Below are 20,305 nucleotides of genomic sequence, written 5' to 3'. Positions count from 1 at the left end.
GGGCCTCTGGCTGAACCGGGCCCTCAGCCTGGGGGGCACAGGAGGGTCCGTCCCTCTCCCAGCTGGAAGGAAGAAGCTGCCATGGGGGGGCTGAGCCCTGCCTGTGCTTGAGACGAGTCGGGCTCGCTGGGGCTGCGTCACCTTCTTCCCAGGGAGGGGTGTGCTGCAGAGGCCAGGACTCCTGGGTTCCGTTCCCGGCTTGAGAGAAGAGGGGGGGGTCTAGCGGTTAGGGCTGGGAGCCAGGACTCCTGGGTTCCGTTCCCGGCTTGAGAGAAGAGGGGGGGGTCTAGCGGTTAGGGCTGGGAGCCAGGACTCCGGGGGTCCGTTCCGGCTTGAGAGAAGGGGGGGGGGTCTAGCGGTTAGGGCTGGGAGCCAGGACTCCTGGGTTCCGTTCCCGGCTTGAGAGAAGAGAGGGTCTAGCGGGTAGGGCTGGGAGCCAGGACTCCTGGGTTCCGTTCCCGGCTTGAGAGAAGAGGGGTCTAGGGGTTAGGGCTGGGAGCCAGGACTCCTGGGTTCCGTTCCCGGCTTGAGAGAAGAGAGGGGGTCTAGCGGTTAGGGCTGGGAGCCAGGACTCCTGGGTTCCGTTCCCGGCTTGAGAGAAGAGGGGGGGGTCTAGCGGTTAGGGCTGGGAGCCAGGACTCCTGGGTTCCGTTCCCGGCTTGAGAGAAGAGGGGGGGGTCTAGCGGTTAGGGCTGGGAGCCAGGACTCCTGGGTTCCGTTCTGGCTTGAGAGAAGAGGGGGGGGTATAGCGATTAGGGCTGGGAGCCAGGACTCCTGGGTTCCGTTCCCGGCTTGAGAGAAGAGGGGGGGGTCTAGCGATTAGGGCTGGGAGCCAGGACTCCTGGGTTCCGTTCCCGGCTTGAGAGAAGAGGGGGGGGTCTAGCGGTTAGGGCTGGGAGCCAGGACTCCTGGGTTCCGTTCCTGGCTTGAGAGAAGAGGGGGGGGGTCTAGCGGTTAGGGCTGGGAGCCAGGACTCCTGGGTTCCGTTCCTGGCTTGAGAGAAGAGGGGGGGGTATAGCGGTTAGGGCTGGGAGCCAGGACTCCTGGGTTACGTTCCAGGCTAGAGAGAAGGTGGGGGGGTGCTGGCGGTTAGGGCTGGGAGCCAGGACTCCTGGGTTCCGTTCCTGGCTTGAGAGAAGGGGGGGGGGGTCTAGCGGTTAGGGCTGGGAGCCAGGACTCCTGGGTTCCGTTCCTGGCTTGAGAGAAGAGGGGGGGGTCTAGCGGTTAGGGCTGGGAGCCAGGACTCCTGGGTTCCGTTCCCGGCTCGAGAGAAGAGGGGGGGGTCTAGCGGTTAGGGCTGGGAGCCAGGACTCCTGGGTTCCGTTCCCGGCTTGAGAGAAGAGGGGGGGGTCTAGCGGTTAGGGCTGGGAGCCAGGACTCCTGGGTTCCGTTCCCGGCCCGAGGGAGTGTTGTGGAATCCAGTAGATGGAGCAGGGGGGCAGGGAGTCTCTCTTGCCTTGAAGAGCTCCCAGTCTGAACGGGCGAGACCAAGGGCACAGAGAGGCTCAGGGACTGGCCTGAGGTCTCCCAGTGGGTCAGTGCAGAGCCGGGAATAGAACCCAGGCCTCCTGCCTAGGCCAGCCTGGAGAGTGTGTGCTCCTAACTCTGTCGTTTGGCCCTGCCCCCTCCCCCCGCAGAGCCCCAGTATTTCCGCTTCGAAGGCGTCTGGCTGACGGAGACCGGCATGGCCGTGCTGCGCAACCTGGCCATGTCCCCCCTGCACAAGCGCAGGCAGCGCAAGACCCGGCTGGGCACCCTGAATGGGGAGGGGGGCCTGGAGGGGGGCGACCCCCTGGGCACGGACGAGAAGAAGGACGGGGATCTGGACGGGGACGACCTGCTGAAGGGTGAAGGTGCGCTCCCCTCCCGCGGCCCCCGCTCCCCACCGCCGGCTGGCGCGGTGCGCGGGTGCCTGCTGCCTGCGCTCGGAGGGGAGCCAGGAGGCCTGCTCAGCACTCAGGAACCCACCGACCCGAGAGCTCTCGCAGTGCCTGGGAGGGCAGGTCTCTGCTCAGGGCGCTGTGAGGGGTGGGCCCTACGCTGTGTCCAGAGGAGGCTGCAGCTGGGAGCCTCTAGCGCGGGGGGGCAGGTGTGAGAGGGAGAGACTCGCCCGGGGAGGGGAGAACTGCGTGGGGTGGGGTGGGGTGGGGGGAAGCTGTTGCTGGGCCCAGCTGGGTGGCTGCTGGCTTTCAGGGGCCCACGGCTGGCGGGGGGAGGATGCTCCAGAGAGCGGGGTACCCAGGGGGCCCCCTGTCACTGATGGGCTGAACCGGCTCCTGCAGGGGCAGTGTCGTGCGGAGAAGGGGCACAGCTCGGCTAGCAATGTGTGGGGCTGGCTGTAGGTTTGGGAGGGGGTCTGGATTGTCAGGTGACTTTTCCTCCGCCGCTGGGGGGAGTCCTGCTCTGATGTCTCGTCCCCTCCCGTGCGCAGTGGGCGTGGAGCACATGGAGTGTGAGATCAAGCTGGAAGCTGCCGCCAGCCCCGACCGGGACGGGGGGGCCGACGTGGACTCGGGGAAGGGGCTGGAGGATTCGGAGGAGTGCAAGAAGAGGAAGCGGAAGCCCTACCGCCCCGGTGAGTGCTCCCGCGCTGATCCATGACGGTGGGATGGCGAATCGGCTGGGCTCTTCCGAGCCTTGTCCATGGTGGCTGACGGAGCCGTCCCGCTGGATATAGCCCATCAGGGTGGGAGCCGGAGGGTGCCCTGGGCTCTGTGGAGTGAAGCCACCCTGGGCAAGCGGGGCTGAGGCCTCCCCCTGTAACCGCCCCCCGCTCCTCTGCCCCCCACAGGGATCGGCGGGTTCATGGTGCGGCAGCGGAAGTCCCATACCCGGCTGAAGAAGGGCTCGGCAGCGCTGGTGGAGGCCTGCCGCGAGGTGCTGAGCGCCGAGGGGCATCCGGAGGACGGTAGGAGTCGCATGCGCCCCAGCAGTGCCTGGCCCTCTGGCATTAACCTCTGTGTCGCGGGGTGCAGCTGGGACAGAACACACTGCCTCCCGCCCCCCTTAGTTCTGGGGATCTCATGGAGGGAGGCGGGGCGGCAATGGGGAAACCCCCGCCCGAGGCTTGGCTCATTCCAGGAGGGCCCCATGTCTCCAGGCTCCTGAGGAGGGTGGAAGTAACGGCAGCTACTGTTCACAGGGGCGCCGGCGGAGATCCCTGTGGAGGGCGCTGCGGAGCAGGGCGCCACGGAGGGGGACGAGAAGAAGAAACGCCGAGGCAGGAAGAAGAGCAAGTTGGAGGATATGTTCCCTGCCTACCTCCAGGTAAGCCAGGCTGCGGCGGGACAGGGACGTGTCAGCTCCCGCTGCTGGGGGCGGAGGGGGAGGGGAGAGTGGGGGAGCTTCATTGGGCAGAGAGGTGGGGAAGGGGTCTGGCTCCTCTGTTAACTCTGTTACGTGTCCCCTGGCTCCCTCCCGTCCCCTTCCCCACTCCTTCGGCAGGAAGCGTTCTTTGGGAAGGCGCTCATGGACCTGAGCCGGAAGGCCCTGCTGGCCGCGGGGGGTGTGGGGGATGGAGCTGCCTGCCCCCCCTTTGGCCAGGGTGCTCCCAGACCCAGGGTGGACCCTGGGGTGCCCGGAACACTCCAGAGGGTGCCTGGAGATGGGAAGGAGACCCCTGCCCATCTGAAAGGTAAGGGGGCTGCAGAGACGTCCTTGGCTTCTGGGTGGAGGTTGGCAGGGTGCAGGGCTGGCTGGTGGGACTTGGCTTGGTGGTGAGGGATCTGTGGGGCTGGGCATGGTCACCTGGATTGTATAGGAAGCGCCAGCCCTTGGGGCAGGTAGTGCCAGGAGCCGGGGATCACCCTTGCCAAGGGGCTGGTGTCACGGGAGGGAGGGGCCGTGTGCTGGCTCAGCGTCCCCCTCCTGTGACCCCCCCCCAGGGGATGACAGCATGGACAGCAGCACCCTGGTGGCCCAAGAGGAGGACCCGAAAGGGGCGGAAGCGAAGGCTGAGGACCCAGGTGAGCACCTGCCACCGGGCTGCCCACGGGTGGGGAGGGGCAGCTGGCATCCGGGCTGTGGCTGGGGGATGTTCCCAGGACTCAGCACTATGGCAGGCTGGTAGAGAGAGTTAGAAAAGTTATGCAAATAGTGACCCTCTTATTTGAATATCTGAATATGCATGACCTCATTTGTATAACCTCAACCAGCCTGGAGCTCCCCATCTTGTTGACCAACTCCCCTGATCATAGAGATCCTGCCTAGAGTGTATTCTCCAACCAGTCTGTGGCCATAGAGCTGTGCCACTCTATCCATCACAGCCATGCACTCTAGCCATAGCTCTATGGCTGTGGGCTATTATCTAGGCAAGGTGCGTCTATGGTCAGTCTTGGAGGACTCTGGAGTCTCTATGGCTTGGAGTCCTAGAGTGGTTCCACCACCTTCGGAGCCATAGAGATGTACCCTAGAATATCACCCTCAGCTCTTACTCTTTTCAGGGGAGGAGAGTGCTGAAAGGAGGGGGGGCTCCCAGTTACGGGGGGGGGTCACCCGCGGCCCGGGCACGCCCGCCCCCCACGGGGAGGGGGTGGGGGTCACCCACAGCCCTGGCACGCCCGCCCGACGGGAGGTGGGGTGGGGTCACCCGCGGCCCTGGCACGCCCGCCCCCGACGGGGAGGGGGGGGGGGTGGGGGTCACGGCCCTGGCACGCCCGCCCCGACGGGGTGGGGGTCACCCGCGGCCCTGGCACGCCCGCCCCCGACAGGGAGGGGGTGGGGGTGGGGGTCACGGCCCTGGCACGCCCGCCCGCGACGGGGGGGGGGTGGGGGTCACCCAGCGCCCTGGCACGCCCGCCCCCGACGGGGTGGGGGTGGGGGTCACCCGCGGCCCTGGCACGCCCGCCCCCGACGGGGTGGGGGTGGGGGTCACGGCCCTGGCACGCCCGCCCCCGACGGGGTGGGGGTCACGGCCCAGTCATCCCCATGGCGTGTCTACCCCCATCGTATTGGGGGCTGTGCGTGGGATGGGGCAGGAAGATACCCAGCGGCACACCCCTGGCTGCAGGTGCTGAGCTGGGGTGATGTGGGTGGCGTGTGTGTTTGTCTCCCAGGGGCAGAGGAGCCGAAAGGTTCTCCGGATCCTGGGGACAGCGAGAAGCCGGCGACACCCGGCGAGGGTGCTCTCAGCTCTGACCTTGACAAGATCCCCACAGAAGGTCAGGCTGCCGGACGCCCCCTCACATCTCCCTCGGTGCCAGCCAGGGCTGGCGAGAAGGGTGGCAAGGGGACAGTTGAACCAGGGCCCCAAGCTGAGGGGGCCTCCCAAGTGTCTGTCACTGGGGTGAAATGGGAGGGGGTGGGGCCCCAGCAAACATGTACTGGAGCCCAAAACGAGTCTTGCCAGCCTGGTGTCAGCTCCCCCAGAGGGTGTCGTGGGTTATTCCCAAGGCAAGGGGCTTGCCCAGGCTAGTGGTTCAGTCCTGTGAGGGATCCCTAGGGATTGGAGGGCAAGTCAGATCCCTTTGCTCCCCTCTGCCGAAGCCCCTGGTGGTCTGGGGAGATCAGTCCCCACAGCTTGTCGCATAGAACAGCTGCTGACCAAGCAGGGGATGGTGGTGAGACTGTTCTCAGCATGCACCAGGTGCCTTTTGATCAGCTTCAAAAGGGCTCTGGGAGGGGGTGGGGCCACGTAGTTAGAGTAGGGGGGACTGAGAGTCAGGACTCCTGGGTTCCTTTTCCAGCTGCGCAACTGATGTACAGTGTGGGGGAAGTCTTATACCTCAGTTCTGCCCTGGCAGGTGGCGAGAATGGGACAGGGTGGATCTGCACACGGGGCGTAAGGCTGTGCAGCTCCTCAGCCCTGTGCTCACTGTGATCTTCCTCCTTCCCCAGAATTGCCCAAGATGGAGAGCAAGGACATCCAGCAGCTCTTCAAGGACGTGCTGGGCTCTGCCGAGCGGGAGCAGCAGCTGAACTGTGTGGCGGCAGGGATGGAGGCCGGCATGGGAGGGCGAGACCCCAACCGGGCGCAGCTCTCCCAGAGGCCCTTCCTGCAAGGTGACCTGTCTATCCCCTGTGTGGCGCGAGGGTGGCTGATAAATTACAGCCTCCCTCCAAAAACTCCTGGTGTGAAAGGGCTGCCCTCTGGGGCAGGTTGCGAGAGGGAGGGCCAGCAGGGGGCGCTGTCTGTTACTCCTGGCAGGACACAGGAGAGCAAATGGTCCCATCTCCAGCCCCTTGCTATGCAGCCTGGTTTGAGCAGAGGCAGCACCATCTAGGGGCTGGAGGACAGCATTGGGGCACCGGACTCCTGGGTTCTGTTTCCTGCATAGACCACGTGCCATGTGATTTGTGGGCAGGTCACCCCTCTCATGCCTTAGTTTCCCTATGTGCAATAAATAGGGTGATTCCTGGGGGCAGCGGGGAGGAGAGTGGTGTTAGGACTCTTTTTAGGAGCTAGGCATTCACCTGGCTTGGCTCTAGGAGCTGCATGGTGGGAGGGGGAGGGGGTGTTGGGGATTGTGGGGGCCGGCTCTGACTCTCACTGCCAGTTCTCTGCCACACGGTTTGCCTTCCCTCACAGGGAGTGTTTCTCTGGGCTCGCTCTCCTCCGCTGTCCCCATGGAGTCCTACTCGGGAGTCTGCCAGTCCCCGTTCCTTGATAACAGGTATGTTGGTGCGTGCTAGGCGGGCAGTACTGGTGCCCTTAGGAGGGATGGGAGGGGCAGGGCACAAGGTCCTTCAGAAGATGGGGTGAATTCGGGTCCCTAAGGAGCTGGGGGCTGCTGCTACTTCAATCCAGGGGCGGGAATCTGTCCCAGCTGGCATGTGCCCTGGGCTTTGTCCGCAGCCCTGATGACTCAAACCATGTGCTTTTTCCCCGGTGCAGGGAGAGAAGTGGCTTCTTCAGCCCAGACCACTGCGAGCCCGAGAGCCCCTGGGCCAGCAGCTCGGCTGCCACCACCCCCTCCACACCCACCACCCCGACCACGGAGGGTGAGGGGGATGGGCTCTCCTACAACCAGCGGAGCCTACAGCGCTGGGAGAAGGACGAGGAGCTGGGCGAGCTGTCCACCATCTCGCCTGTACTGTATGCCAACATGAACTTCCCCAGCCTGAAGCAGGATTACCCAGGTAGGCAGCAGCTCTCGCCCCTCTGGCTGCCCCCTGGGGGAGAGAGCGGTGCTCAGGGACCAGCTTGTCTTGGCTCTTACCCATAGTCCTCTCTGGTATGAGGGCACTGAGTGCTTTCTCCTATTGGTGGAGACGTTCCTTGCCCATAGTCCTCTTGGCATGACATTTCTGCATTGGCTAAGAAGCTCTTTACCCATAGAGCTCTCTGGCGTGAGCCTCCATTGGCTGCATGAAGCCCCTGGAAATGCATCTTGGGGAGCCCAGGCTGGGGGGGATGTCCCGCGCTTGCCCTGATCCAGCTGGGGCTTGGGACATAAACCCTGGATGCTCCAGAGATTCCAGCTGGAGGCTGCCATGGCTGGTGATTCGGGGCCGATCGTAACATCAGTCTCTGTCCCCATCCCAGACTGGTCCAGCCGCTGCAAACAGATCATGAAGCTCTGGAGAAAGGTCCCAGCCCCGGACAAAGCCCCCTACTTGGTGAGTCTCCTGGGCGGGCCCGTTCCCCGCTGGGGGCTGTGGCCGGCGAGCGCGACCTGCTCGTGGGGGATCTTTCTGCCTCGCCCTGAGAATTGATTTGTTTTTTGTGCAGCAAAAGGCCAAAGATAACCGGGCAGCTCATCGCATCAACAAGGTGCAGAAGGTACGTGCCGGGGGAACGTGCTCAGGACACGGGCAGTAGCCTTGTGGGGCCCCTCTCTGGCCTGCCTGGCAGAGTGGGTGCCCCGTCGGCTGGGCCTCTCGGGGACCCAGACTGGAGCAACTGGCCCCTCCTCTGACTCTGCCGGATCCTCCCTTCCCTGCCCCTAGCCCCCATCCACAGCCCAAGGTGGGGGGTGTTTGTGGGGGGGTCCGACCCGATGCCGTCCTGGGCTCTCTGCAGTGCAGAGAGGATCCCCTGGCCAGCTGACCCCCATCCCGCACTGTCTCTGCAGCAGGCCGAGAGCCAAATCAACAAGCAGACCAAAGGGGAGGTGCTGCGCAAGCCTGAGAGACCCTCGCTGCACCTGAGGATCCCGCCCCAGCAGGGGGCACTGCCTGGTGCTGCGGGGCAGCCTGTCTACATCAACAGCCCGGTGGCCCTGCCCGGCTCTGCAGACGGGTTCCTGAAGTCCCCTGCTGGCGCCGAAGCAGCGGCTGAGTCCAGCGAGCTCTTCCTCAAGCTTCCTTCCCAGTCGCCAGCCCAAGTGCCTTCGCACGACCCCTACAGCCTGGCCCCCACCTACCCGCTGGAGCCCCGCTTCCCCTCGCCCCTGGGCCAGAGCCCCACAGCCGGAGCTGCCTTCCAGCCCTTCCCCACACAACAGCAGCAGCAGCTCCTGCCTGCTCCCCGGCCGGCCCTGGGCCCCCAGCCTCCGGAGTTCCACCCCACCTCCCCCGGGACCCCCCGGCACCAGCCCTCCACTCCAGACCCCTTCCTGAAACCTCGCTGCCTCAGTGGCTCTCTGGACAACCTGTCGGTGCCGGGGAGCCCCGGGGCCAGGCCCCCCGAGCCCCTGCTCTCGCCCCCTCCCTTCGGGGAGCAGAAGAGGGGCCTGGAGGCTGGGGGGCTGCAGGTGAAGAAGGAGGAAGGGGGCCCGGGAGTGTGTTCTCCTGGCTACTTGGCCGCCATGGGCTACGCCGACTCCCCATCCCACCTCTCCTCCGCCGACGTGTTCAAAGCCCCCCTGACCCCACGGGTCTCTCAGGTAGAGCCACAGAGCCCAGGGCTGGCGCATCCCCACCCCCAGGCTCTGGCCCCCTCACCTCCCAGCCACCCCGACCTCTATAGGCAGTCGCCCTCCGTGTCCTGCTACTCGGACCCCTATGCCCAGCCCCCCCTGACACCCCGGCCACAGCCCCCCGACAGCTGCTGTGCCCTGCCCCCCAGGTCCTTGCCTTCCGACCCCTTCTCCCGCGTCCCCGCTAGCCCGCAGTCCCAGTCCAGCTCCCAGTCCCCTCTGACCCCCCGGCCGCTCTCCAATGAGGCTTGCGGCCAGTCACCCGTCACCCCTCGCTTCCAGTCGCCCGACCCCTACTCCAGACCCCCCTCGCGCCCCCAGTCCCGGGACCCCTTTGCCCCCCTGCACAAGCCCCCACGGCCCCAAATGCCCGACTCCGGCTTCAAATCGATCCCAGTCTCCCACAATCCCCCAGCTGGTGGGGGCTTCCCCCCGGCCCAGCCCAATGACCCTCACTCCAAGGGGCCGGGGAGCCAGCAGCCCCCCTTCGCCCGCTCCCCCGGAGCCAGCGTCTTCCCTGGCGCCCAGGCCCAGATGCGGTTCACCTTCCCCCCAGCTGGCTCAGAGCCCCTCAAGGGTTCCCCCTCCCACCAACCCCACGGGATGAACAGCCATTTCGCCTCTAGCCAGCCCATGGGCAAGCCTCAAAGCGCCAACTATGCCTCCTCGCCCGGCTTCCACCAGGCCGGTAGCCCCCTGGGGCCTGGCAGCTGCCCTGCTGAGACCTACAGCCTCTCTCCCCTGCGGCCGCCCTCGGTGCTGCCGCAGCAGCCCCCCCACCCCCAGCAGCAGCAGGACGGCGCCCTGACCTACTTGCCCCGAGCTGGGATGGCGCCGCCAGCCGACAAGCGGGACGAGGTGGCATCGGGGATCTCTGCTCTCCCCAGCCGGGAGCTGCCCGAACTGCCAGTCAGCCAGGAGGGCGCCGTCAGCGGCATCAGCCAGTCGGAGCTGGAGAAGCAGAGGCAGGTGAGCGCTCCACTTTCTCCTCAGCCCTTGGGGGCACTGGCCCGGGCACGGTGAATCAGAGGTAGAGCTGGGACGGCTGGCTCCCAGTCCCCCCCGCTCTAACCACTGCACCCCACTGCCCTCCCAGAGCCAGGCGCAGAACGCGGGAGTGCTGGTGGGGGCGGATCCAAGGGACACTGTGACGTCGCCTAGAGGATACAAGGAGAGCTGGAGCTCTCTGCCCTCTAGTCTCCTTTACTTGCATGGCCGGGGCTTGGGATACCAGGGTTCTGTTCCCAGCTCTGCCATTGACCTGCTGGATGACTGGGCAAGGCCCTCGCCCTCTCCGTGCCTCAGTTTCCCCTCCCACCTGGATCAGTCTAGTCAACTTGGGCAGAGCGTCTCCAAGCTGCCATGGGTGCCCTGTCCCTGCTCCGTCCCCCAGATGCTCAGGGTAGGGTGGAGAGTTCCCAGGGTGCAGTCTGGGCCCTGCTGTAATGGTGCATCCCTCGTCTCCCAGCGCCAGAGACTCCGTGAGCTCCTCATCCGCCAGCAAATGCAGAGGAACAACCTGCGGCAGGAGAAGGAGAGTGCGGCCGCTGCCACCAGCTCCTCCCAGGCACCGTGGAGCGCTGAAGCCAGCAGCCAGGCCTTCGAGCAGCTCAGGGGCCTGGCACCCTACCAGCCAGCACAGGTGGGGCTGGGGCCACACAAACACCTCCGTAGCCGTACGGGCCGCATGGTACTGGCCCCAGGGCTGCTGGCCTGGCCGGCAGGTGGAGCTGGCTCTGCGCGTTGGTCATCGCAGCCCTTGATGAACATAGCGCTTAGACAAGCCCTGCCCTGTCACCTAGGGAGCTCCTGCTGCAGGGGGTCGCCAGATAAAGCGCATGGGGCGATTCGGCTGGGGCTGGGGCTGGGGCTAATCCCGAACGAGGGCAGCGAGGTGCAGTAGTTGCCGGCTGCAGAGGAGCTTGAGCCCAGGCTGGGGTCAGGAGGAGAGTCCGGATCCCCCGGAGCTGGAGGGGAAGGGCACAGGCCCTCGAGGGTGTGGTCTGCAGGAGTCGGGGCACAGGTGGAGTCACTCCTTCCTTCCTTCCTTCCCAGGACAAGAGCGCCCTTGGGAATCTGCCCGCGGCCCCTGGCAGCAGCAAACTCTCCGGGCCAGTCCTGGTGCCCGCAGCCTTCGCACCGGACGAGCGGCTTTCCCGCCCGCCTCCCGCCGCCACGCCCTCCTCCATGGACCTCAATGGCAGGTGCGTGGCCACCCGGCTGCTGGAGCCAGCGGTGCTCCAGGCTTGCTGCACTCACCCATCAGACCCCGCCTTCATCTACACATGGGGAAACTGAGGCCCACTGTTACTCAGCACGTTTGTGACCCTGCTGGGAATAGAACCCAGGAGTCCTCACTCCCAGCCCAGCTAGTCACAGAGCCTCGCTCCCCTCTTGCTCCCGCACTGTGGGGGTTGGGGGCTGGGAGGCCCCAGTTGGCAGGGTGCCATCGCTGAGCCCCCATCCCCTGACATCAGGCGGGGGCAGGTCCGGGGGGATTCAGCCTGTCCGTCAGGAGCCCCTCGGCGGGGCGATGCCATGCTGGGGTGTGGCCAGCCCATGTCCCCTTCCAGAACCTGCAGCTGCTGCTGACCTGCTGAGGTGGGCGAGCGAGGGAGCTCCCTGGCTATGGCTCCGCCCTCGGGCCACCGGCACCCTGTGCTGGTCAGGAGCTGCACCTCCTGGGACGCCCGAGGCAGGGGCCACTCCCTGACCCTCCCTGTCTGTGTTGCAGGCCGTCGGTGGGAGCCCCCCAGACCTTCTTCCCACGCGGCATGTTCCAGGGGCCCTCACCACAGCAGCAGCAGATGTGGCAGCAGCAGCAGGCGGCCGTGCGGCTCCCTGGCCCCGCCCGCTTCCAGCAGCCGCCTGGCCACGAGCTCAGCCGGCCGGCGCTGGGGGGCCTGGCTGGGCGCATGGCGGGCCCTGCCGAGCAGATCCCGTCCTCGCCCGGAGCCGTGGGGGCCCAGTTCATTGAGCTGCGGCACAATGCCCAGAAGGGGGCAGCTGGGGGCATGGGCTCCCCCTTTGCCCAGCAGGGCCCCCCGGCCAGACCACGCTTCTTCCTGCCTAGCAACGAGAGCTCCAGCCAGGCCCTGCGTGCCTCCGTCATGCCTCTGCCAGCCCCGGTCCTGCAGCCCCAGAAGCTGCCGGCCCCTCTGCCGCCCTCCACTACTTCCCCGCAGGGGGCTGAGCGGAGCCACCAGCCTCCCCCCAAAAGCGGCCCTCCACTGCCCCCGCCTCCCAGCGGCCTGGAGCTTCAGCATGGCCCGCCCCGCCCTCTGTCGTCATCCTCCGGCTCCGGCCTGCGTCCCGACGGCCCCAAGGACGGCCCCGCCATGGAGCCCCCGCTGGCTCCGGTCCCGGCTCCAGCTCCCAGCAAGAGCCACCTGGCGTTGGAGGGTGGGCGACTCCCATGCGAGGTGCCGGTGGAGCCTGACCTGGACGACGACTTTGACTCCCACAAGGACCTGGAGGACGACGACCTGGCCAACCTGAGCCTGGACCCGGACGTGGCCAAGGGGGACGACGACCTGGGCAACTTGGACAACCTGGAGACCAACGACCCCCACCTGGACGACCTGCTGAACGGGGATGAGTTCGACCTGCTGGCCTACACCGACCCCGAGCTGGACACGGGGGACAAGAAGGACATCTTCAACGAGCACCTGCGCCTGGTGGAGTCCGCCAACGAGAAGGCCGAGCGTGAGGCTCTGCTCAAGAGGGAGCCGGCTGGGCCCTGCCCCAAGGAGCTGGCACCCCCCAGGGAGGGGCTGCCGCCCACCCCTTGCCCCTCCAGCACAGCACCGGCACCGGCTCCCCACCTGATCTTCAAGGCCCAGGCCGGCATCCTGGAAGCCAAGCCCACCTCCCTGCCGGCCAGTGTCCAGCCCAAGCTGGAGGAAGGCTGCCTGAAGCCATCCCCCTGCCAGTTCAGCACTGGCGCCTCTGATCGCCTCCCGGTCCCCATCAAGTCAGAGGCCCTCCAGGGGGCCGAGAAAATGGCTGCCTCCCTAGGCCTGACCCTCAAGCCTGGCCAGAACCTGCTGAGTCCCGGAGCGGGGCCCGTGCGGCTCGGCACAGCCCCCTTCCCTACCAACAGCCAAGCTGCCACCTCTGGCTCAGACAAGGGCCCCTATGCCGCCCCGGGCCGCGGGCTGGCGCCCGGCCAGAGCACTGCCCTGCTGGAGCTGGATGGAGGGGCCTTGGGCCTGGCCAACGCCCAGCACTCGCCGGCTGACGAGAGCTCCCTGGTGGCCAGTGAGCTGCCCCTGCTCATCGAGGACCTGCTGGAGCACGAGAAGAAGGAGCTGCAGAAGAAGCAGCAGCTGTCGGCCCAGCTGCCGGGGGGCGCCCAGCACCTCCACCCTGTGCAGCAGCCGCAGCAGCAGCCGCAGCCGCACTCCATACTGGCTCACCCGGCAGGGCCGGCCCAGCCCCCGGAGGGGCAGGGTCCCCGCCTGCTGGGGCCGCAGCAGCAGCTGCAGCTGGGCCTCATCGCCAGGCAGCAGAACCTGGTGCCCACCCAACAGCTAATGACGCAGCAGCAGCGGGTGGTGGGACCCCAGCAGGGCCAGGTGCTGGCCCCACACATGGCGATGGCGCAGCCCCAGCCCCATGGCCCCACGGCCCAGCATGGCGTCCAGCCGGCGCTGACCCCGCAGCCGAACCAGCAGCAGGTGCTGGTGCAGAAGCAGATACCTGGAGTGCAGCCGACCCCCATGGGCACGAAACCCCAGCAGCTCGTCATGCAGCAGCAGCAGCTGGCCAACAGCTTCTTCCCTGACACAGGTAGGCGCCAGCGGGTTCGAGTCCCGGGTTCGGATGTGGCCCCGCAGCTGGGGAACGCCATTGGAAGGGAGCTTGGGGGGGGCGTGTCTTGGAGGAGGAGCATCCTCTTGGCACTGGGCGACCACAGCTGACTGGCCAAGCACTGAACGAGAGTGGGAAGCTGAGGGGTGACCCTGTCCAGCCTGGGTGGGGCGTGCTTGGCGTGGGTGACTCGCCTCTCACAGCTTGCAGAGGGGTAAGTGCCACACTGCAGGGGAGTCGTCCTGTGCCCTGCCCCCCGCATGAGCAAGGATGGGGCCTGAGCCAACTGCCCGCTATCCCCGCCTGGGCCCGCCAAGCGTGGATTCTGGCAGCTGGCACCCTCTAGCCACATCTGTTGTCAGCTTGGGTTGGGGGCACTGAGACTCCCACGCAGGGGGGTGGCCGTTCCCCCTGCGGGCTGGGAGTCCAGTGGGCGTTAGCCAGCAGCTGCCTGGCCTGGGGGAGCCCTGCAGTGGGCTCTGGCTGACACACACTCTCCTCGCAGACCTGGATAAGTTTGCGGCCGAGGACATCACGGACACCATCACCAAGGCGAAGATGGTGGCACTGAAGGGCATCAAGAAGGTGATGGCTCAGGGAAGCATTGGGGTGGCCCCTGGGATGAACAGGTAAGGGGGGGACACACACGGGAGGGGGTGGGCAGGCAGCTGAGGGCAGGGCAGGAGTGGTTCCTGGCTCATTCTTCTCTCGGTTTGGTTCCAAAGGCAACAGGTGTCCCTGCTGGCTCAGCGGCTCTCGGGGGCCCCGGCCACGGCTGAACTGCAGAACCACGTCCCAGCTGGGAGCGGACAGGTGAGCACGTGGCTGTCTGCCCCGGGGAGCCCCCGCACTGCCTTGCCCAGCAAATACCCAGCCCCGGGGCATGCCAGGGCTCGTGTGTGAGATGGGAATCGCTCTCACAGCCAGGATTCACGGGCCCTCGGCAGCTGCAGCAGAAGGGCCGAGTGCTGGTCGGCCATGGAGGCTGCCAGTATGGGGGGCAGCACGTGGGGCTGGGGAGGGCAGGGGGCAGCATGTGGCACTGGGGGGGGGGGGAGAATACACCGCGTGGGGTGTGAGGGGCAGGGCAGGGGGCAGCATGTGGCACTGGGGGGGGAGGGGCAGCACACACCGCGTGGGGTGTGAGGGGCAGCGCGTGGGGCGGGGGAGGGCAGGGGGCAGCATGTGGCACTGGGGAGAATACACCGCGTGGGGTGTGAGGGGCAGCGCGTGGGGCGGGGAGGGCAGGGGGCAGCATGTGGCACTGGGGGGGGAGGGGCAGCACACACCGCGTGGGGTGTGAGGGGCAGCGCGTGATCATAAACACGTCATCTCTCCTAGGAGCGAAGTGGCAGCGACCCGTCTCAGGCCCGCCCCAACCCACCCACCTTCGCTCAGGGTGTCATCAGTAAGTAGCTGGTGTTGAGGGTCCAGCATCGGGGCCCCCTGCCAGGGCGGGGTTCACTTGGAGGGTTGTATGGGCCTCTTGGGGCTGGGCTGCGAATGGAGATGCTGGTTTTTCTGTGAGCCCGTGACCCAGCTGAGGGGAGGGGGAGGAACCATCTTTGCTGGGGGCAGTGGGGGAAGGGCTCCGTCCCACCCCAGTGCCCCTCTCCTCCGCAGATGAGGCCGACCAGCGGCAGTACGAGGAGTGGCTCTTCCACACCCAGCAGCTCCTGCAGATGCAGCTGAAGGTGCTGGAGGAGCAGATCGGCGTGCACCGCAAGTCGCGCAAAGCCCTGTGCGCCAAGCAGCGCACGGCCAAGAAGGCCGGCCGCGAGTTCCCCGAGGCCGACGCGGAGAAGCTCAAGCTGGTGACGGAGCAGCAGAGCAAGATCCAGAAGCAGCTGGACCAGGTGGGGGGACTGCGGGGGAGGAGGAGACTAGGGCAGGGTGGGGGGGCAGCCTTCACCTGCAGGTGGTGTGAGTCTGTGCTTAGAGGCTGGCCAGGCTGGCGTGTGATGGGGCGGATTGGGGGGGCACAGGGCAAGGCAGGGGAGCCGGGCGGGCACTGGGTGCAGCTATGGCATGCGGGGTCGGGCTGTCATGTGACAGGCGCGGGGGTGGCACTGGGTATGGCTGTGGCAGGCGGGGGGAGGGGGGGAGCAGCACAGGGTGCGGCTGTGGCAGGCAGGGGGAGCAGCACAGGGTGCGGCTGTGGCAGGCGGGGGGGCCGGGCTGGTACATCGCTGGGTGCCCCCCGCCCGTCTGGGGCTGACAGCCCTCTCCCTGGCAGGTTCGGAAGCAGCAGAAGGAGCACACCAACCTGATGGCCGAGTACCGCAACAAGCAGCAGCAGCATCAGCAGAGTTCTGCTGTTATGGCCCTGAGCCCCTCGCAGAGCCCCCGGCTCATGGCCAAGCTCCCGGGCCAGCTGCTCTCCGCCCACGGTGTCCAGCAACAGCTCCCCCAGCAAGCCGGGGCCATGGTGGGGGTGCAAGGCCTGGGCCAGCAGCCCAACCAGCTGGCAGGGCAAGCAGGCAACGTGCGCTTGCCCCAGGGCGGAGTCTCCATGGCGGTCCAGCAGGGCCTGTCCTTCATGGGCCAGCAGCAGCTGGGGAACGCAGCCGTCCCGGGCACGTCCAACAGCTTCTTCCCCGGGAATCCTGCGCTCCGGGGGCTGGCTGCCGACACCCGGCTGATGCAGGAGAGGCAGTTGCAGAGGATGCAGCTGGCTCAGAAACTGCAGCAGCAGCAAAGCATGCTGGGACAGGTGTCATTGCAGCAGCAGCAGCAAAGCATGCTGGGACAGGTGTCGTCATTGCAGCAGCAGCAGCAGCAACAGCAAAGCATGCTGGGACAGGTGTCGTCATTGCAGCAGCAGCAGCAGCAACAGCAAAGCATGCTGGGACAGGTGTCGTCATTGCAGCAGCAGCAGCAGCAACAGCAAAGCATGCTGGGACAGGTGTCGTCATTGCAGCAGCAGCAGCAACAGCAAAGCATGCTGGGACAGGTGTCGTCGCTGCAGCAGCAACAGCAAAGCATGCTGGGACAGGTGTCGTCGCTGCAGCAGCAAAGCATGCTGGGACAGGTGTCGTCGCTGCAGCAGCCCCCTGCTCCCCAGCAGGGCAGTGGGGGGCAGCCCATGGTTCCAAAGCAGCAGGGGATCCTGGTCCAGCAGCTCTCGCCTCAGCCGCAGGCAGGCATGATGGGGCACTCCCAGGTGTCCATGCTGCAGCATCAGGGCGTCGCAGGCCACCAGAACCCCCCGCGGCAGGTGCTGTTAGCACCCCACCAGCAGAGGGTGCTGGGCTCGCCTCAGCTGGTGCAGCAAACTCACGGCCTCCTGGGCCACCGGCTGATTTTATCACCAGCGCAGCAGCAGCAGGCGGGACTTCTGGGCCAGTCACGGACCTTGCTGACCCAGCAGCAGCAGAGCTCTCTAGGGCTGGGGCAGGGGCAGGGGCAGGCTGCCAAGCAGCAGATACAGCACTTTCCACAGCATGGGGCCCTGGGCCAGTCCTCCTCCATGCTACACTTGAGTCAGGGAGTTCCGCCAGCCCTGCAGGGCACGGCTGCCAAGGAGCAGCAGGGAGGGGCAGAGAACGCTGGGCTGCCCGCAGAGGGTGCCGAGGGCAGGAGGCAGCATCAGGTTCAGCTGGCAGCCGCTGGGGGTGGGCCGGGCAGCCAGGACCTCGGGGGGCAGCCGCACATGGGCACTCAGGAGCAGCAGGGCATTCAGAACCTCAATCCCCTGGCACTGGCCAGCCAGGAGCAGCTGGCGCCCCTGGGTGGAGAGCAGCAGCCGCAGAAACCCCAGCCCGAGCCAGGGCAGCAGCAGCCCTGCCTGCTGCCCTCCCCGCAGCAGCCCATGGCGAGCTCCTTGCAGCTGCAGCAGCCGCAGCGAATGCAGGGGGCCCCGCAGCAAAGCAACCTGCTTCATCCGCCACTGCAGAACAGCGGGGGGCTGGCGCAGCTGGGGGGCACCATGAGGCCAGAGCAGCCGCACTCGGACCCTGCCCAGGGGCCTCACTTGCTGGCCCCACAGAGCTCAGGGGCAGAACAGCAACAGCAGCCCGGGAACATGATGAGCCAGGGGCAAAGCCTCATGGGCCAGCCGCCGCCGCAAAGGATTGTGGGCCAGCCACCAGCACAGAGCCTAGACCAGCAGCCGAAAGGGCTGGTGGGCCAGCGGCTGCCGAGCCCGGCGGCGCAGCACCAGCAGAGCCTGCCGGTCCCGCAGGTGTCGGCTCCCGTGATGGGCCAAATCCAAGCTCAGCTGCAAGGCGTCATCTCCAAAAACCCCCAGCTGCGGCACCTCACCCCGCAGCAGCTGCAGGCCATCCTGGTGCAGCGCCACCAGCAGAGCCTGCTGCAGCAGAGCCAGGCACTCAGGCAGGCCCAGGCCTCTGCTGAGCAGGGGCCCTCGGCCCTGCAGGCCTCCATGGTGCGCCGGCAGCCGGGGACAGCGTTCCAGGTCCGGCCAGCCGGCCCCTCCGCTGCTGCCGAGCAGATGCAGCCAGGGTTTGTCATGGAGCAGGCGTCTGCCGGCCAGCAGAGAGCGCCGCTGGCGGGGCGGAGTCCCCAGCAGACGGTGCTCAGACTCTCTGCCCCAGTCCAGCCGCCCATGAGCATGGTCAGCCTGGGCTCTGTGCATCAGCACCCCCCGCCCAGCTGGGAACAGAGCCCCCAAGAGCCAAAGGAACCCTCCCCGCCCAGTGTGGTACAGCCCCAGCACAGACTGACGCCCACCCAGAACAGCCTCCTAGCGGAGCCGGTGCCCCCCATCCCAAAGCCGCCCCCCAGCCAAACAGGGGAGGAGTCCTTTGCTGGGACCCCTGGCCGCTGGGAGCTGGCAGCGCAGGGGCCCAGCTCCTCTCCCAGCAGGGAGCCCACGGCTGGAGCGAGAAAGCCACCGGACCGGAGCCTGGCCGGGAGTCAAGTCAACGGGCAGGTGGTAGAAAGGCCAGGCCCACAGGCCTCTCCTCTGGAAGGGGGGGCCCTGCCAGCTGAGGCCCCCGGGGTCTGCATCAAGCAGGAGCCCAAGGAGGAGACAGCGCAGTGCGTGCTGGGCGGGGGCCAGGCTGTGAAACGCGAGGCCAACGGGGAGCCGGCCCCCGCCCCGGCCCACAGTCTGCTGCTGGGCAGCCAGCTGCTGGTGGGTGCCCGGTCTGAGGCCGGGCACCTGCTGCTGCAGAAGCTGTTGCGGGCCAAGAACGTGCAGCTGGCGTCGCAGCGCTCCGCCGAGGGGCTGCACTCCAAGGTCAACGGGCACAGCGACGGCAAGCTCTCGGGGCTGGAGCAGAGGCTGCAGGCGGCTCCCCCTGGCAGAGAGGTGAGCGGGGGCCGTGCCAGGCGTGGGCATGGGCAGCGTGTGATGGGGGGTAACGGCAGCGGTGTTCAGAGCACACACCCAGCCCCTGCCCTGCAGTGGGGGTGGGGTGGGGCAGCAGGCAGCCCCGCGACTCACCCTCTCCCCACAGGATCCCTCTGCCAGCAAGAAGCCTCTGGCCCCGAAGCCCAAGCGGGCCCAGAAGAGCGGGGAGCGGGTGGCCGCCTCCCGCAAGAAGCTGCGCAAGGAGGATGGGCTCAAATCCAGCGAGGCCCTAATGAAGCAGCTGAAGCAGGTAACGGCCGTCGCCCCTTCCCCCCACCCCGCCATCGCGTGCCCCCAGCACCTCGCGTCGCCCGACCTGGCCCTGCCATTTCCAGGAGCTGGGACTGGCAGGTCTCCCAAGGCCTCCTAGTCTGCTCTGGTTGGGTTGCACGCTGGGGGGCCCCAATCCAAGGGTGGGGGGCTAGGTTCCCTCCAAGCTGTGCGGCCACGCAGCTGCCTATTAAACCCCGTGCAGGGGCTGCAGGGGGGCACCTCTCCCCACCGGCCCCAGCATGGACCTGCCCCGGACTTGCCGCAGCCGGGAAGAGGCACTTCTCCCCCGGCCCCGAGCTGCTGCAGCGAGAGGGGGCTGGGGAGAGTCCTCTCCCCCCACCACAGCCCCTGGGCAGACTGCACCCCAACCCCCTCTGTGCCAGGGCTGAGACCCATCCCGCACTCTGAACCCGTCATCCGCATCCCAGGGCCTTCACCCCTAGCCGGAACCATCACCCCCTGCCCCAGCCTGAGCCCTCTCCAGCACCCCTCATCCCCGGCCCCTCCCACACTCCGAACCCCTCAGCCCCTCCCCAACCACCTGCTTTTTGTTGTGCGCGTCACATAACACAATGAATTCCGCACATGGACGTACAAGCCAAGGGGGAACGCGGAGGGGGGTGCCCCATTGTCTGTACCAGCCCAGAGGGGAGAAGCTGCCCACACGTTCATGGCTTGGGCCGTTTCGGGGGCGTCCCCTCCTGACTGCATCTCTCCCCCCTCCCCCTGCAGGAGCTCTCCCTGCTGCCCCTGGTGGAACCCACCATCACAGCCAACTTCAGCCTCTTCGCGCCCTTCGGCAGCAGCCCCATCAACGGCAAGAGCCAGCTGAAGGGGGCGTTCGGCAGCGCCGTGCTGGACAGTGTCCCCGACTACTACACCCAGCTGCTCACCAAGGTACCGCCCGGCCCAGCGTGGGCACGGCCCCGGCATCAGTCCCCCCAGCTGGGTGAACTCACAGAGCTGAACCACTGGCTAGGGGGGCAGGAGGGGCAGGGATTGGGGAGGGGCAGGGGGAGACAGGAGGGGCGGGGATTGGGCGGGAGGCAGGATGGGCAGAGAGCAGGGATTGGGGGCAGGAGAGCAGGGGTGGGAGGGGGATGCT

The 20,305-nt window shown here is 67.0% G+C and overlaps 1 protein-coding gene across 6 annotated transcripts in view; it reads left to right on the top strand.

Moving 5' to 3' along the window:
- Positions 1–20,305, top strand: part of KMT2D (lysine methyltransferase 2D) — a 45,871-nt gene that overhangs the window by 18,303 nt on the left and 7,263 nt on the right. For 3 of the 6 annotated variants that reach the window (XM_039514009.1, XM_039514014.1, XM_039514008.1), the window contains 23 exons: positions 1,638–1,853; positions 2,432–2,575; positions 2,792–2,908; positions 3,143–3,267; positions 3,445–3,634; positions 3,885–3,965; positions 5,055–5,159; positions 5,836–6,000; positions 6,527–6,611; positions 6,833–7,077; positions 7,484–7,557; positions 7,670–7,720; positions 8,013–9,767; positions 10,267–10,440; positions 10,854–11,002; positions 11,533–13,589; positions 14,116–14,239; positions 14,336–14,423; positions 14,952–15,018; positions 15,234–15,466; positions 15,847–18,885; positions 19,034–19,177; positions 19,933–20,097. In XM_039514009.1, the coding sequence (XP_039369943.1) occupies positions 1,638–1,853; positions 2,432–2,575; positions 2,792–2,908; positions 3,143–3,267; positions 3,445–3,634; positions 3,885–3,965; positions 5,055–5,159; positions 5,836–6,000; positions 6,527–6,611; positions 6,833–7,077; positions 7,484–7,557; positions 7,670–7,720; positions 8,013–9,767; positions 10,267–10,440; positions 10,854–11,002; positions 11,533–13,589; positions 14,116–14,239; positions 14,336–14,423; positions 14,952–15,018; positions 15,234–15,466; positions 15,847–18,885; positions 19,034–19,177; positions 19,933–20,097 (9,593 nt within the window). The remainder of the gene's footprint in view (positions 1–1,637; positions 1,854–2,431; positions 2,576–2,791; positions 2,909–3,142; positions 3,268–3,444; positions 3,635–3,884; positions 3,966–5,054; positions 5,160–5,835; positions 6,001–6,526; positions 6,612–6,832; positions 7,078–7,483; positions 7,558–7,669; positions 7,721–8,012; positions 9,768–10,266; positions 10,441–10,853; positions 11,003–11,532; positions 13,590–14,115; positions 14,240–14,335; positions 14,424–14,951; positions 15,019–15,233; positions 15,467–15,846; positions 18,886–19,033; positions 19,178–19,932; positions 20,098–20,305) is intronic. The other 3 variants (XM_039514012.1, XM_039514010.1, XM_039514013.1) reach the window with 3 other exon arrangements.

This window comes from Mauremys reevesii, linkage group 25, assembly GCF_016161935.1.
Source record: "Mauremys reevesii isolate NIE-2019 linkage group 25, ASM1616193v1, whole genome shotgun sequence".
Classification (NCBI taxonomy): domain Eukaryota; kingdom Metazoa; phylum Chordata; order Testudines; family Geoemydidae; genus Mauremys; species Mauremys reevesii.
This window is presented reverse-complemented; position numbering and strand designations above follow the sequence as displayed.